Source organism: Rhinopithecus bieti, unplaced genomic scaffold (assembly GCF_001698545.2).
Source record: "Rhinopithecus bieti isolate Rb0 unplaced genomic scaffold, ASM169854v2 scaffold_56979, whole genome shotgun sequence".
Taxonomy (NCBI): Eukaryota; Metazoa; Chordata; class Mammalia; order Primates; family Cercopithecidae; genus Rhinopithecus; species Rhinopithecus bieti.
The window spans coordinates 50,100-66,633 of record NW_016822352.1 but is presented as its reverse complement, the minus strand read 5'-3'; the positions used below and the strand labels follow the sequence as shown (position 1 = coordinate 66,633).

At 51.9% G+C, this 16,534-nt stretch overlaps 1 protein-coding gene and 1 long non-coding RNA gene across 6 annotated transcripts in view; one reads left to right on the top strand and one right to left on the bottom strand.

Annotated features, from left to right (window-relative positions):
- The first annotated feature begins 3,185 nt into the window (after positions 1-3,185).
- LOC108521215 (leukocyte immunoglobulin-like receptor subfamily A member 4) lies at positions 3,186-9,342 on the top strand. Its single transcript, XM_017860912.1, is given in 9 exon segments — positions 3,186-3,478; positions 3,637-3,672; positions 3,859-4,143; positions 4,304-4,603; positions 5,150-5,425; positions 5,428-5,445; positions 5,681-5,983; positions 8,798-8,848; positions 8,998-9,342. Coding segments are annotated over 9 exon segments (1,671 nt in total). The 5' UTR covers positions 3,186-3,270; the 3' UTR covers positions 9,192-9,342.
- The window catches only part of LOC108521217 (uncharacterized), a 9,525-nt gene continuing 2,165 nt past the window's right edge, over positions 9,175-16,534 (bottom strand). For 3 of the 5 annotated variants that reach the window (XR_001883143.1, XR_001883141.1, XR_001883142.1), the window contains 2 exons: positions 15,603-15,706; positions 9,739-11,235 (listed from right to left, as the gene is read on the bottom strand). This is a non-coding gene — a long non-coding RNA (uncharacterized LOC108521217). Of the gene's footprint in view, positions 9,242-9,738; positions 11,236-15,602; positions 15,707-16,534 lie in introns of those variants that run through there. The other 2 variants (XR_001883145.1, XR_001883144.1) reach the window with 2 other exon arrangements.

Here is a 16,534-nt window from a genome sequence, read left to right as displayed (position 1 = left end):
CGCCCTGGTTGGGGGGATACAGTGGCGGGTTACATGCCCTGGTGGGGGGATACAATGGTGGGTTACATGCCCTGGTGGGGGGATACAATGGTGGCCTGGCTACTCATGCCCCGCCTCATTCTTATTCATAGGAGTCTGATATGGTTTGGCTCTGTGTCCCCACCCAAATCCCACCTTGAATTGTAATAATCCCCACCTGTCAAGGGTGGGACCAGATGGAGATTACTGAATCATGGGGCAGTTTTCCCTGTACTGTTCTCGTAATAGTGAGTGAGTTCTCCCGAGATCTGATAGTTTTATAAGGGGCTTCCCCCTTCGCTCCACTCTCATTCTCTCTCCTGCCGCCCTGTGAAGAGGTGCCTTCCACCACGATTGTCAGTTTCATGAGGTCTCCCCAGACATGTAGAACCATGAGTCAGTTAAACCTCTTTTCTTATAAATTACCCAGTCTCGGATAGTTCTTCATAGCAGAGTGAGAACAGACTCATACAGAGTCCCTGATCCTCTCAACCATCCTCCACCAAGTATAGACCCACAGTGAGGAGTAACTGGAACTCCCCTTTCCGGAGTGTAGATGTGTAAACACCCATCCAGGGCTTCCAAGGTGAGTGTGGCCTGTCTAAGCCCTCAGCAAATGTTCCATTCTGTCTACTGACCATCCCCCTCTAGACTCTGCCATGGAGAATCTCATCCCAATGACCGTGCTGCCTTGATCCTGGTGGTCTCTGGGGGATGCTCATTCAGGCTCAGTACAGCCAGAGAAGGCCCCAGATGGCTTCCCTCATGAAAACTCAAGATGGGTATGGATTTACTACTTACAGTTTGCAGAACCTTGGAGAATCTGCAGCAAAAAACTGAGATAGGGCCGGAAGAATCTGGAGGAGCTGGAGGCATGTTCTGGGTGAACAGCGTGCTGCTGCATTCAAGAGGACTGTTATTTTTTTCCGGTGCAGGTTGTGCAAGAAGGAGTTAATCTCACAGCTGCAAGGGTGTGACGTTGGGAGGGTTTGCTTGTAAAGGTGGTCCTGAGCTGGCATCTAGTTCCTAAACATGGCTCCTGGAACGTTCCCTATGTTCCTAAGAGATAAGCTGGGGTTGTGTGACTGCAGCACTGAATTCTGCTGTGTCTTGACTAGGCTGTTTCTGCAAACAGTGTAGCTCACTGTTGATGAGCTAGTTAAAAAAAAAAAAAAGCTGGTGAACTCCAGCTTTTCCCTGGTTTCCCTGTGACTGACCCTTATGCCTATATGGTCCCCACCTAATAACAACCTTAAACATTGAGTCTTAAGCAGGTTTGCCTGGAACCAACACTTCACATGTTTGGTACATTTTTTATGCTGATGGAATGATTAAGACAAGACACAGATTTTCACAGCTTATGACCAGCATTCTTGATCTTAAACCATATTTTGGTAAAGTTTTTTTTTTTTTTTCAAAAAGGTAAAAGAAAATTACTCTTCTAGAAGGATAAAATGGACACAAGTTTTATTTAGCTTACTATTAACAAGGGAATGGGAAAATATTAATACTGAATTCAAAGAATAATCCAAAGAGCAGACATTTATAGGCTGGTAATGTTTAAGGGGACTCAAAATGAGGCTAATTTTGTTATTTTTTGTATAGAGATGGGGTTTCACCATGTTGGCCAGGCTGGTCTTGAATTCCTGACCTCAGGTGATTCACCCGCCTGGGCTCCCAAAGTGCTGGGATTACAGGCGTGAGCCACCGTGCCCGGCCATAGAATTGATTTTTAAGTGTGTTAATTCTACCCACAACACCACAGCAACATCTGCCTATGTAATTTCTAGTCGGCTATCTCTTCTCAAATATACTGCATGCTGTCCATCTCCCCCATGCACATGATCTTACAAAGAACACTTCTCCCAGAGATGACTCAGAAATCAGGCCTGTCCCGAGGGGATGGTTGCAGCTCCTACTGTCCAGGAGCATCAACTTTTCCAAACTTAGCATCTGCCCAAGGTGGTGGCTGGCAAGGCGGAGTCCAATGTGACCTCCCACTCACGCGTGGGACAGATGTTCAGGTGTGGCAATACCACACACAGCCTGTTTTTCACACACACACACAGGGGAGATGGAGCCTCCTCCATGGGGAGGCTCCGAGAGGGAAGGAGGAGCCGTTAGTCCCTCTCACCTGGAAGGGGCTGAATCAGGAAGACCCCGGCTCTGTTTGCTACATCCTGGCCCTTGGTGAAACAAGGACAGAATAGATAGATGCAGCCAAAGTGAGGGGAGAGCTCATTTCTGTCTGTAATATCTCCAGAGAGCCTGGTGTGCACCCCCAGGACAAGCCCTGGGGAAATGAGAGCTGGGGTCCTGGGGAGGGGCAGGAGCCCAGCTCTCTTTCTGCCCCTCATGGGCTCCCACCAGGAAGCAGAGATATGGCAGTGCCCATCTACAAACATGGAAGAGGGGGAACCACAGCGTCCCACCTTCACCTGGATCCCTGGTTCTTCCCTGTCTGTGAGGAACCTGGACTTCCTTTGCTGTGCCACATAGAGGTGGAAATGTCCTTTTTTTTTTTTTTTTTTTTTTTTTTTTGAGATGGAGTTTTGTTCTTGTTGCCCAGGCTGGAGTGCAGTGACGTGATCTTGGCTCACTGCAACCTCCGTCTCCTGAGTTTAAGTGGTTCTCCTGCCTCAGCCTCCCAAATAGCTAGGATTACAGGCTTGTGCCACCACGCCTGGCTCATTTTTGTATTTTTAGTAGAGACGGGGTTGTGCCATGTTGGCCAGGCTGGTCTGGAACTCCTGACCTCAAGTGATCCACCCACCTTGGCCTCCCAAAGTGCTGGGATTACAGGTGTGAGCCACAACACCCAGCCAAAAACGTCCTTCTTAATGACCCCCTTGTGAGTCCCCATTTNTTTTTTTTTGAGATGGAGTTTTGTTCTTGTTGCCCAGGCTGGAGTGCAGTGACGTGATCTTGGCTCACTGCAACCTCCGTCTCCTGAGTTTAAGTGGTTCTCCTGCCTCAGCCTCCCAAATAGCTAGGATTACAGGCTTGTGCCACCACGCCTGGCTCATTTTGTATTTTAGTAGAGACGGGGTTGTGCCATGTTGGCCAGGCTGGTCTGGAACTCCTGACCTCAAGTGATCCACCCACCTTGGCCTCCCAAAGTGCTGGGATTACAGGTGTGAGCCACAACACCCAGCCAAAACGTCCTTCTTAATGACCCCCTTGTGAGTCCCCATTTGTGTCTGAAATATCTCCAGAGAGCCTGGTGTGCACCCCCACGACAAGCCCTGGGAAATGAGAGCCAGGCTCCTGGGGAGGGGCAGTTCCTCTTTCTGTGGGGCTGCTGATGGGATGACCTCGTCATGGGGAGGACCCAGCCTCCGTGTGCCTGCACACCTTGTGTCTGTCTGTCTACGGGCACCGTGCTCACATCTGCCTGCCCAGCCAGGGCCAGGAGGAGGAGATGCCATGACCCCCATTCTCACAACCCTCCTCTGCTTTGGTGAGATCTTAAGAGGGGGAGGAGAGACCCTAGTCTAGGAGAGAGACCCCAATCCATAGCCAGGCCCTGGGCAATCAGGACATCCCAGGGGCTCAAGGAAAAGAAGAAGACCTGCTCAGGCTTTGGGGGCAAATCTCTCACAGGGAACTCTCTTCCAGGGCTGAGCCTGGGCCCCAGGACCTGCCTGCAGGCAGGTGAGTCTGTCCCTGGCTGTCCTAGGTCCCTCCTCCTCTCTGGGGACAAGGGACCACCCCCGGGCAGCTGGGGGTGGAGACAGCAGTTCTGGGCTGACTGATGGGGATGACGGGGGGTCCTGGGGCTGAGAGCTGGAATCTGAGGGTGGGGGACATCTTCAGACCTAACCTGTGATTTCCTTCCAGAGAACCTACCCAAACCCATCCTGTGGGCCGAGCCAGGTCCCGTGATCATCTGGAGAAAGCCCGTGACCATCTGGTGTCAGGGCACCCTGGAGGCCCAGGTGTACCGTCTGGATAAAGAGGGAAACTCAACGTCGAGGCACATGTTAAAAACCCTGGAGTCTGAAAACAAGGTCAAATTCTCCATCCCATCCATGATGTGGGGACACACAGGGCGGTATCGCTGTCACTATCACAGCCCTGCAGGCTGGTCGGAGCCCAGCGACCCCCTGGAGCTGGTGGTGACAGGTGAGAGGACATTCAGGGGTCCCAGCCCCAGGCTCTGCCCTCGGGAAGGGGGTCAGCTCTCAGCTCCCAAGGGGTCACCCCTCTCACAGCCCAGCCTTGTGGGATAAAGTGGGAGGTGTGAGCCCCACGTAAACACAGCTGCCCTTTGCTCTCCTGAAAGCCTACAGCAGGCCCAGCCTGTCCGCCCTGCCGAGCCCTGTGGTGACCTCAGGAGTGAATGTGACCCTCCGGTGTGCCTCACGGCTGGGACTGGGCAGGTTCACTCTGATCGAGGAAGGAGACCACAGGCTCTCCTGGACCCTGGACTCACACCAACACAACCATGGAAAGTTCCAGGCCCTGTTCCCTGTGGGTCCCCTGACCTTCAGCAACAGGGGTACGTTCAGATGCTATGGCTTTGAAAACAACACCCCGTACGTGTGGTCGGAACCCAGTGACCCCCTGCAGCTACTGGTGTCAGGTAAGAAGCCGTAGCTCGTGGCCAGGCATGGTGGCTCAAGCCTGTAATCCCAGCACTTTGGGAGGCCGAGACGGGCGGATCACGAGGTCAGGAGATCGAGACCATCCTGGCTAAAATGGTGAAACCCCGTCTCTACTAAAAAATACAAAAAACTAGCCGGGCGAGGTGGCGGGCGCCTGTAGTCCCAGCTACTCGGGAGGCTGAGGCAGGAGACTGGCGGGAACCCGGGAGGCGGAGCTTGCAGTGAGCTGAGATCTGGCCACTGCACTCCAGCCTGGGCGGCAGAGCGAGACTCCGTCTCAAAAAAAAAAAAGAAGCTGTAGCTTTTCCTTACACAAAGTCAGGGCACCGGGTGAGCTGTTGGGAGCCTTACCTTCAGGCTAGCCCACGAAGAAGAAAAGATGAGGGGAAGACGGGGGCCCTGGGGACACAAATACAGGATGAGAAAAAAACAAGGACACTGGAAACCCTAGTAAGGAAGGCTCCAGAAGGAAGGGGCGCAGGAGGAACCAGCCCCTCCGAGTCCCGACTCGTCTTTCCCTCCAGGTGTATCTAGGAAGCCCTCCCTCCTGACCCTGCAGGGCCCTGTCCTGGCCCCTGGAGAGAACTTGACCCTCCAGTGTGGCTCTGATGTCGGCTACATCAGATACGCTCTGTACAAGGAGGGGGGTGATGACCTCCCCCAGCGCCCTGGACAGCAGTCCCAGGCTGGGCTCTCCCAGGCCAGCTTCACCCTGAACCCTGTGAGGGGCTCCCACGGGGGCCAGTACAGATGCTACGGTGCACACAATGTCTCCTCCGAGTGGTCAGCCCCCAGCGACCCCTGGACATCCTGATCGCAGGTGAGGAGCCCAGCGGGTACAGTCAGGGACCCAGGCTCTGCACAGGCCCTGCCGGGGGAGCCCAGGTGGTGATGGCTGGGATGGGGGCGGGGGGTTCCCAAAGGAAGGAAAGACAGACAGAGACAGGGGATGGGCAGGGAGGGGAGACTCAGACTGAGGGTCCCAGAGAGAGGCCTGGGGTGGCTCAGCTCAGAACAAGGTGGGGCAACCCTTCGCTCATCCTTCTTGTCTCTAGGACAGATCCCTGACAGACCCTCCCTCTCAGTGCAGCTGGGCCCCACGGTGGCCTCAGGAGAGAAGGTGACCTTGCTGTGTCAGTCATGGGGTCCGATGTTCACTTTCCTTCTGACCAAGGAGGGGGCAGCCCATCCCCCACTGCGTCTGAGATCCACTTACAGAGCTCAGCAGTACCAGGCTGAATTCCCCATGAGTCCTGTGACCTCGGCCCACGCGGGGACCTACAGGTGCTACGGCTCACGTAGCTCCAACCCCTACCTGCTGTCTCACTCCAGTGAGCCCCTGGAGCTCATGGTTCCAGGTGAGGGCCCTGACCCTGTCCTCTCTGAGCTCGAAGAGGTTCTTGGAAATGAAAAGGAGAGCTTCCAAGGGCATGTCTGTCCGTCTGTCTCACTTGCCCACTCCTCTTCTTCCTCCATCAGCACCAGCCTCTCTGAGCCCTGAGCCTCTCTCAGCTTAGGTCCTGCCCCCAAGAGAGCTCAGGACACTAAGAAAACAGGAGAGTGAAGGGGGAGGGTCCACAGGGGAGGGCCCAGCCCATGGGAGGGTGGAAATACACAGGAACCTCCCACCCTGGGGAGGGTCTAGCCCAGCGGAGTATGGAAATCGATGGGGACTTCCCACTCTGGCCTCCCACCCCTGAAGTCACAGTACGGTAAAGAGTGGAGAGGGCTGGAAGGAGGTGGGGGTGAGCCTCGGAGGAGATGAGATTAGACTGAGGTTGGAAGACAGAGACCCCACACGCTCCCCTCCTGATGTCTCCATCTCAGAATCAATGTCTAGGTGTCCCAACCTCTAAGTCCTGACCCCATGGGAGATGAAAGCGCAGTTACTCTGACCCAGTATAATATTCTAGACTCGTCTCAACCTTATCTCCAATATTCAGGAAAGGGAGCAGAGGGGAGAGTGGACGATAGGGGCATGGTCCACGTGGCTTCCTGGGGCCCCAAGGATGGGGCAGGTGTTCCCTCTGTGCTGGTCAGTGGGAGGGAGATGTCCTAGGACCAGGCAGGAAGGAGGGAGCAGCGATGATGGGTGGAGGAGCTAGGTCTGTCCTCCCCTATCTGAGCAGGATTTGGGGTCCGGGGTTCCAGGCCTGATGTGGACAAGGGGAAGACGCTGGGGCTGATGTTTATATCAGCCATAAAAAATTGGAAATTTCACTTTTATATTTCCAAATTGTAAGCCCCTCTTTCTCACCTCAACTATGAATATGTATGTAGTTACATATATTTTTTAAAACAAATATCTAAAGCTACATTTACACATGTATCTACAATCATTGTATTCATCTATTCTCACACTGCTATAAAGAACTACCTGATGGGCCGGGCGCGGTGGCTCACGCCTGTCATCCCAGCACTTTAGGAGGCCGAGGCGGGTGGATCATGAGGTCAGGAGATCGAGACCATCCTGGCTAACATGGTGAAACCCCGTCTCTACTAAACATACCAAAAAAATTAGCTGGGCGTGGTGGCGGGTGCCTGTAGTCCCAGCTACTTGGGAGGCTGAGGCAGCAGAATGGCGTGAACCTGGGAAGCGGAGCTTGCAGTGAGCTGAGATCGCGCCACTGCACTCCAGCCTGGATAACAGAGCGAGACTCTGCCTCAAAAAAAAAAAAAAAAAAGAACTACCTGAGGCTGGGCACGATGGCTCACGCCTGTAATCCCAGCACTTTGGGAGGCCAAGGCAGGCGGATCACCTGAGGTCAGGAGTTAAAGACCAGCCTGGCCAACATGGCGAAACCCTGTCTCTACTAAAAATACAAAAATTAGCTGGTCATGGTGGCGTGTGCCTGTAATCTCAACTACCCAGGAGGCTGAGGCAGGAGAATCTCTGGAACCTGGGAGGCAGAGGCTGCAGTGAGCTGAGATGGCACCACTGCTCTCCAGCCTGGGGGACAGAGAAAGACTCCATCTCAAAAACAAACAAACAGAAACCTACTTGAGATTGGGTAATTTATAAAGGAAGAGGTTTAACTGACTCACGGTTCCACAGGCCATACAGGAAGCATGGCTGGGGAGGCCTCAGGAAACTTATAATCATGGCGGAAGGTGGAGGGAAAGCAGGAACATCTTCTATGGCTGGAATAGGAGGAAGAGAGAGAACGGGGAGGTGTTGCCCATTTTTAAATAACAAGATCTCATGACAACTCACTATCACGAGAGCAGCAAGGGGGAAGTCGGCTCCCACGAACCAGTTACCTCCCACTGGGCCTCTCCTCCAACATTGGGGATTAAAATTCAACATGAGATTTCAAAGGGACACAAATGCAAACCATGTTAATCACATATATTTTATAAGAATATATGTACTATGTACCTGTATAGACACAAACATATATTCAAGTATTCATTCCTATGCTTAATATTTTTCATCTTTTTTATATTAATTTGTTTTTATTTTTTATTTTACTTTAAGTTTGGGTATGTTTTCAAATATTTGCTTTCACCTTCCAATCTGGGTTCATACTTCAAAAAAGCAGAAATGATGTTTTTCTGTCCCACTCAGTCATTATCATTTAGAAAAAAAATACATTTTCATATTTAAGTATATCACATTGTTGGTGTTCCTAACTAGATGAAGAATTAGTTAACAAGACAGTAAACGAATGATGAAACCACAGGAGAGCTGGCTGAGGCAGCATGCAGCAGGGGCTGTCGCAGCCTTCAGTCCTTGTACTCCTGACTTTCAAGAGTGGCTGAGGACCAACTCCTCATCCACAGAGACTGGGTCCTCATCCACTGAAAAATGGAAATTTCTATCTCTGGGGGAATTAGTTTTTGTGTTCTTGTTGCACAAGATTGCACATCCAAGACAGCACACAAGAGCTCAATTCTTTCTAGTTGGGAGATCATTCTTCTCACTAGTCCTGAGCTCTTGGGCTCAAGTAAATGTTATTCCAAAGTGACTCAGGCACAAGATCTGAATTCCCAGAGCACAGAGAGGTTGAAAAACCCAATGACATACCAGGGGAGGCCTGCTAGAGCAGAGAATGTGTTCACTAAGGATCTACATAAAGCCACGCCATGAGAGATGGAGGAATATAAGAAAGCAGAGCCCAGGGGACAGGCTCTTCAGCTTCTCACCAACATCCTTGTTCTTTGATTTTTAGGAGCAACTGAGACCCTCAATCCAGCACAAAATAAGTCAGATTCCAAGACTGGTGAGTGAGGAGAGGCTCCCAGTTATGGGGCTGGGCACAGAGGGTCAGGTCCTGTCAAGGGGAGGTGGGTACCCTGGGTGGACATCCAGGGGTCCTGGGTAATTGTGATCTGCCCTGACCTCTGTGACCTCTTTGTCCACCTTCCCTAGTCCCACACCTCCAGGATTACACAGTGGAGAATCTCATCCGCATGGGCATAGCTGGCTTGGTCCTGGTGTTCCTTGGGATTCTGTTATTTGAGGCTCAGCAGAGTCAGAGAAGCCCCACAAGGTGCAGCCAGGAGGTGAACAGCAGAGAAGACAATGCACCCTTCAGAGTGGTGGAGCCTCAGGAACAGATCTGATGATCCCAGGAGGTTCTGCAAGACTGGGGCAGCAGTTGGGGAAGTGTCTGCTGAGAATATCAAGGGGAAGAAGCATGGGTCAGGCGCAGGAAGATGTCTGGGTGTCTGTAGAAGATGCTTCCTCCATTAAACTGTGGTGCTCTCCTCCTCATTGTTGACTCTCCTTGACTGCCCCTCCCTTCCTTTTTCTTCCCTATGATGTAAGGCTTTGCCCCTATGGTGAGTTTGGGTCCGCCCCTCTGTGACCTCACACTCTGCTCCACTTTCAGGTAATACATCTTTCTTTATTTCTAGCTAGTGCATTTTCTGATGTGTATTACTGGGACTATCTCTTCAGCTCATAACATGGAATTGCTTTTGATAATTAAATCCATGTGCAAAAATCAGATTTGCATTTGCAAAATTTAAGTTTAAAGTGATGCCCTACCACCTGTCACTCTTCATCTGTAGTTTCTCTAGAAATACAGTCACTAGGAATCAAAAGAGAGGTGTCTGATGGAAGAGCCTGCTGTTATACCCATAGACTGGCTTCCTGAACAACGACAAAAACGTTTTCTAAAAAGCATTTATTTGTGGAATTTGTTGATGACTGTGGTATAAACACTCCCTTCATGGGCAGCTTCAAGATTCTCACAGGACTGCACCTTCCCTGACCTGCTGTCACACCCCAGTCGGAGCTGGTGGTCTTGGGTTGGTCTTGGGTGAAAGGTCCTGACCCTGTCCTCTCTAAGTTCGAAGGTTCAGCTGAGGCCCTGCACCCAGGAGCGCTCTGGGCAGAGATGGAGTGAAGGGGGCTCTGAGGGAGGCTCAGCCACAGAGGAATTCGCCCCTCAGAGGAGAAGAGGCCAACAGGGGTTCTCCCTCTTCTCCTTCACCTGGAGTCCAGAAGGTGCTAGGTGGGAAGAGGGAAGGTCTTGGAGAGGCCATCGGGCAGATGGAGGGGAGAGCTTTGAGTGGAGGTGGGGACTGCAGGATAGCTCCAATTCCCCAGTCCCTTTCTGTGCTCATTCCCAGGACCTCCAGGGATCCCAGCCCCCAACCCACAGGCTCCTCCTCCACACCTGGTGAGTCATTGAGGCCTCTGGGCTCGGAGAGAGGGCGGCCTCCCGCAGGGCAGTCCTGAGTCTCCCAGAGGATCCCATTCCCCTCAAGGACTCAAGCACCGGCTTCCCTCCAGAGCCAGAGGAGGGGCCACAGGCTCCCAGGGGCTCAGGCTGGGCTGGTGCAGGCAGGGGTCTAGGCAGAGGGAGATGTTGGGGCCCAGCCTGGGGAAGGAGCAGCCAGGCTGACGTGGGGAGCAGGGCAGTCCCAGCCCTCACCTCCCCGTCCTGCCCCAACAGGCCCTGAGGACCAGCCCCTCACCCCCATGGGGTCAGGCCTCCACAGTGGTGAGTGAGGGCCTTTGGGTGGGAGGTGGGCGGGGTCCCAGGGAGGAAGGGCTGAGTTCCGTCATCAGTTTGAGGCCCCTCTGGAGATGGTGACGTGGACAGGCCCCTCCCCTGCCTGGGCCTCAGTTTCTCCAAGTGTAAAGGCGAGAGGCCTCCGGGTGGGAAAGTTCCTTTCAGCTCTGACTCCCAGCTGGGACCTCCTGGGAGAGGAGACCTCCCAGGGAAGCCTCCCAGGACCTGATCATAGGAGCCTGTCCTTTCCCACCTGCAGCAGTGACGGTGACCTGGGGCAGGGGAGGGGAGCAGAGGCTCATGTGTCCGGAGGGTCTGGGGTCCTCCTGAGCGCCCCCCCCCCACCCAGGGAAAACCAGAGCCAGGCCCAGGGAAAAGCAGTTTCCCTTCCTGTGGGTCCACAGCTGTGGGGACCTGGACGGACAGCAGCAGGCTCTGAGCGACCACATCCGTGTATCTCTCTGTCTTGGAGGGCCCTGTGGTCTCCTCTCCCACAGCTGGAGCCCCCAGAGCAGGCATCACGATGTTCGTGCTTCTCTGCCTCAGTCAGTGATGGAGGGAGAAGGGGCTACCAGGTTCTCCACGAGCCTCCCTCTTACTCCAGCCCCTGGGCTGTCGGGGTTGGGGGGCACAGTCGTTCTGGGCTGAGGGTGATAAAACAGAGAGGGGTTTTGGACTAAGCTGGAGAACCAGGAGTGAAAGAGATCTTGGGATCCAGTCTCTGGTTCCATTTCAGGAACCATTCCTTCCCCAAACCCTCCCCATGGGCTGAGACAGGCTCTGTGATCACCTGGGAGAGGCCTGTGTGTCTGGTGTCAGGGGAACCTGGAGGCCCAGGAGTACCGGCTGGATAAAGAGGGAAGCCCAGGGCCGGGTGCGGTGGCTCACGCCTGTAATCCCAGCACTTTTGAGAGGCCAAGGTGGGCGGATCATGAAGTCAAGAGATCGAGACCAGCCTGGCCAACACGGTGAAACCCTGTCTCTACTAAAAATACAAAACTTAGCTGGGCGTGGTGGTGGGCTCTTGTAGTCCCAACTACTTGGGAGGCTGAGGCAGGAGAATCGCTTGAACCTGGGAGGCAGAAGTTTCACTGAGCCGAGATTGTGCCACTGCACTCCAGCCTGGTGACAGAGCAAGACTCCGTCTACAAAACATAAAAAAAAAAAAAAAGAGAGGGAAGCCCAGTGCCCTGGGACAGACAGAGCCCAGTACAGCCTGGAGACAGGCTGAGTTCTCCTATCACATCCATAACAAATGAACATGTAGGATGACATTACTGTCACTATTTCAGCCCCAGTGACTTGTCAGAGCTCACTGACCCCCTGGAGCTGGTGGTGACAGGTGGGAGGACACCTTGGGGTCCCAGTCCTCAGGAAAGGGGTCTGCTCTCAGGGGTCTCTCCCTCACAGCCCAGCCCTAAGGGATAAGGTGGGAGGCTTGAGCCTCAGAGATCACACTGCCGCGTTCTCTCCTAGGATTCTACAGCAAATCTACCTTCTCAGCCCCCCTGAGCCTGTTGTGACTTTAAGAGAGGACCCTCCAGTGTGGCTCACAGCTGCAATGGGACAGATTGATTCTGACTGAGGAAGGAGAACTCAGTCTCTCCTGCACCCTAGACTCTCAGCAACACCCTAGTGGACAGTCCCAAGCCCTGTTCCCTGTGGGCTCCATGACCCTCAGCCACAGGTGGGTGTTCAGACGCTATGGCAATAATAGGAACACCCTTCAGGTGTGGTCGAACCCAGCACTCCCTGAGGCTCCTTGGTTCTCAATGAGGAAGTCGAACACCCTTCAGTTGGTCAGACCAGCGGACTCCCTGGGCTCTGTTCTCAGGTGAGAAGTCGAACACCCTTCAGTGTGGTCAGAACCCAGACTCCCTGAGGTTCCTGTCTCAGGTGAGGGAAGTCGGAACCACCCTTCAGGTAGTGTCAGAACCCAGAGGACTCCCTGAGGTTCCTGTTCTTAGGTGGGAAGTCGGAACCCTTCAGGTGTGGTCAGAACCAGGACTCCCTTAGGTTCACTGTTCTTAGGTGAGGAAGTCGGGAACACCCTTCAGGTTTGTGGTCAGAACCGGGGAACTCCTGAGGTTCTGTCTCAGGTGAGGGAAAACATCGGGAGCACCCTTCATGGTGGGTTCAGATACCAGGACTGTGGGGCTCCTGATTCTTAGGGGGTGAGGGAAGTTTCGGAAACACCCTTCAGGTGTGAGTCAGACCCCAGGGACTCCCTGAGGTTCTGTCTCAGGTGAGGAAGTCGGGAACACCCTTCAGGTGGTGTCGCGTAACCCAGGACTCCCTGCGGTTCCTGTTCTCAGTGAGGGAGAGCGGGCGAGCGCGGGGTGGCGAGAACCCAGGCTCCCTGGGCGTGTGTGTTTAAGGTGAGGAGTCGGGGAACACCTTCAGGTGTGGTCAGAACCAGGGACGTCCCTGAGGTTCTGTTCTAGGTGAGGAAGTCGAACACCTTTCAGGTGTGGTCAGAAAGCCAGGACTCCCTGAGGCTCCTGATTGCTCAGGGGTGAGGACAGTCGGAACACCCTTCAGGTGTGGTCAGAACCCAGGGACTCCCTGGGGCTCCTGTTCTTAGGTGAGGAAGTCCCGTCTTAATCCCAACCGTTCTTTGAGGCATCAGACAGGTTGCCGTGGATCTCACTCCCAGGCAAGCCCCAAGTGTGAGGGTGGAATGAGGGGAACAAGGGCTTCTGGGGCCAGAGACATAGAGTGTAAGTGACAGTGAGATCTGCAGAACCAGAGGAGGACAAGGGATGTATTTGACTAAAAGCTAAACTAAAGGCAGGTAGCCCGGCACCTAGGAACCAGATCCGAAACCAGGCCTGGGCCTGCCTGACCTAAGCCTGGTAGTTAAAATTCGACCCCTGACCTAGCAACTGTTGTTATCTGTAGATTCCAGACATTGTCTGGAAGGACATTGTGAAACCTCCCGTTCTGTTCTGTTTCACTCTGACCACCGGTGCTCTGCTCGCAGCCCCTGTCACGTACCCCCTGGCTTGGTCAATCAGATCACGACCCTCTCACACAGACTCCCTTAGAATCGTGATTTTAAGACGCTAGCCTGCGGAGGCTCCCAGCTGAGTAAAGCCACTCCCTTCACTATCTCGGTGTCTGAGGGGTTTTGTCCGTGGCTCGTCCTGTTACACATGAAGAAACATCAGAGCACGGTGGTTCACACCTGTAATCCCAGCACTTGGGGAGGCCGAGGCAGGAGGACCGCTTAAGCCCAGGAGTTCGAGACCAGCCTGGGCAACATGGTGAGACGTCCTCTCTACTGAAAATACAAAAATTAGTGGAGTGTGGTGGCACACGCCTATAGTCCCAGCTACTTCAGGGGCTGAGGTGGGAGGATCACCCACCTGAGCCTGGGAAGGTTGAGGCTGCAGTGATCCAAGATCGTGCCACTGCACTCCAGCCTGGGGGACAAAGTGAGACCCTGTCTCAGAAAACAAAAACAAAAAAACGGCTCTGACCTTTTCAAAAGTATCAAGGTCGAGCAAAGGCACCACGTAGTGGAGTGCGAGCCTATCTGTTGCCTGTTGCTCTCAGGCGCCATCTACTGGATCGCAGCCAAACGACAACACCCAAAATCACTACTCAATTCTACCGCCTAGAAGAAACCAAGAACAAGAATTCATCAATGCCTTAGTTGTCTGAAAACTTCCAGAAATAAAGCCAACAGACTATACTCAATTTATACCCTTGCAATGAAAGGAATAGTAACCCTCCAAAATGAGAAAAAAATCAGGGAAATAACTCCAAGTATCTCCAAACCAGCCCACGAACTCCCCAGAAATTGTCCTTAATCAGTATGAATTGTCTCAAATGACAAACGTAGAATTTGGAATGTGGATCGCAAGGAAGATCATTCAAATCAAGAACAAAGTTGAAACTCAATCCAAGGAACCCAAGCAATCCAGTAACATGATTAATGACATGAACGATTACATTTTAAGAAAGACCCAAACTGAACTACTTGAGTTGAAAAATTCACGACATGAATTTCATAATACGTGGAGAAGCATTAACAGCAGAATAGACCAAGCTGAGGAAAAGAATGTCAAAGCTTGAAGACTTGTTTGAATCAAATCAGTCAAATTTAAGAAAAAATATTTTTAAAAATGAACAAAATCTCTGAGAAATATATTATCTAAAGAGATCAAATATATGACTTGTCAGCATTCCTGAAAGAGAGAGAATAAGCAACTTGGAAAATATATTTGAGGATATAGTCCATGAATATTTTCCTAAACTCGCTAAAGAGTTTGACACACAAATCCAAGAAACATAGAGACATCCAGCCAGATATTATATATAAGATGACCATCCCCAAGGTACATAGTCATCAGATTTATCAATGTAAATGCAAATGAAAAAGACCTTAAAGGTAGCTAAAAAAAAGGAGAGGTCACCTACAAGGGGAGCCCATCAGGTGAGAAGCAGACTTCTCAGTAGAAATCTTAGAAGCCAGAAGAGATTGGAGGCCTATTTTCAGTGTCCTTAAAAAAAGTAATTACATGGCCGGGGGCAGTGGCTCATGCCTCTAATCCCAGCACTTTGGGAGGCCGAGGCAGGTGGATCACAAGGTCAAGAGTTTGAGACCAGCCTGGCCAATGTGGTGAAACCCCATCTCTACTACAAATACAAAAAAAAAAAAAGTCGGGCGTGGTGGCACGCGCCTGTAGTCCCAGCTACTCAAGAGGCTGAGGCAGAAGAATCACTTGAATCCAGGAGGTGGAGGTTGCAGTGAGCTGAGATCACTCCACTGTACTCCAGCCTGGGCGACAGAGTGAGAATCCATCTCAAAAAAGAAAAGAAAAGAAAAAGAAAAATTACAACTAACATTTTATTTTCATATTCTGCCAAACTAACTCCAATTAATCATGACTAATAGCTATTAGTAACTTACAGTAATTTAAACATTTCACAAGTGGTTTTCTGAGATCATCTCAAATCCCCATGTGAACGCTGTCACTGTACCTACAGATAAAATGGTAATTACCTGTCAGCAAGGAGATGACCTCATGGTGTCCCAAAACTTTATCTCTGGGATAAGGTGCCCCTTTTGCACAGACGCACAGACTGTGATGATGGCAGCAGCTACTTCTGCAGCAAAAAAATGGCATTTGGTAAGTGGACCTAATTTTTTAGGTTCAGATGCTCATTCTTAGAGGAATGAAATGTTTATCATAAAAAGATGATGTGGACATATAATTCGTTTTATCCCTCGGAGTAAAAACAACAACAACAAACAAAAAACAAAACAAAAAAAACAAGAAGCAGGGATATTTTCTCTGAGACAGAATCACCCAAACTTTCTCCCCCCAGGGATGCCTGACATCTCGTCTACCTTCTCTGTCATAGCTGCATTTGAAAAGTCTCTCTGGACAAATACACCAAACCTCACAGTCTTTGTAAGAGGGTGAAGAGCATGTTTCACTCTTGGCTCCTGCTTACACTCCTGTTGTCTAACGGAAGCTGCTACTTCGGACATTTAGAAATATCTGTGGTGGCAGCATGTTGTGCTTTGGTTGGTGATGCCAGTGAGTTTCTGAAAACTTTCTGTGATGAGTACAAAACCATAAACCTTCATCACTTTTTTGATAGGTCCTGGGGAGCAGTATGCACTTTATTCCACGGATGATTTTACGTCTATAGAAAATTTCTGGGCTGGGCGCGGTGGCTCAAGCCTGTAATCCCAGCACTTTGGGAGGCCGAGACGGGCGGATCACGAGGTCAGGAGATCGAGACCATCCTGGCTAACACAGTGAAACCCCGTCTCTACTAAAAAAGATACAAAAAACGAGCCAGGCGAGGTGACGGGCGCCTGTAGTCCCAGCTACTCGGGAGGGAGGCTGAGGCAGGAGAATGGCGTGAACCCGGGAGGCGGAGCTTGCAGTGAGCTGAGATCCAGCCACTGCACTCCAGCCTGGG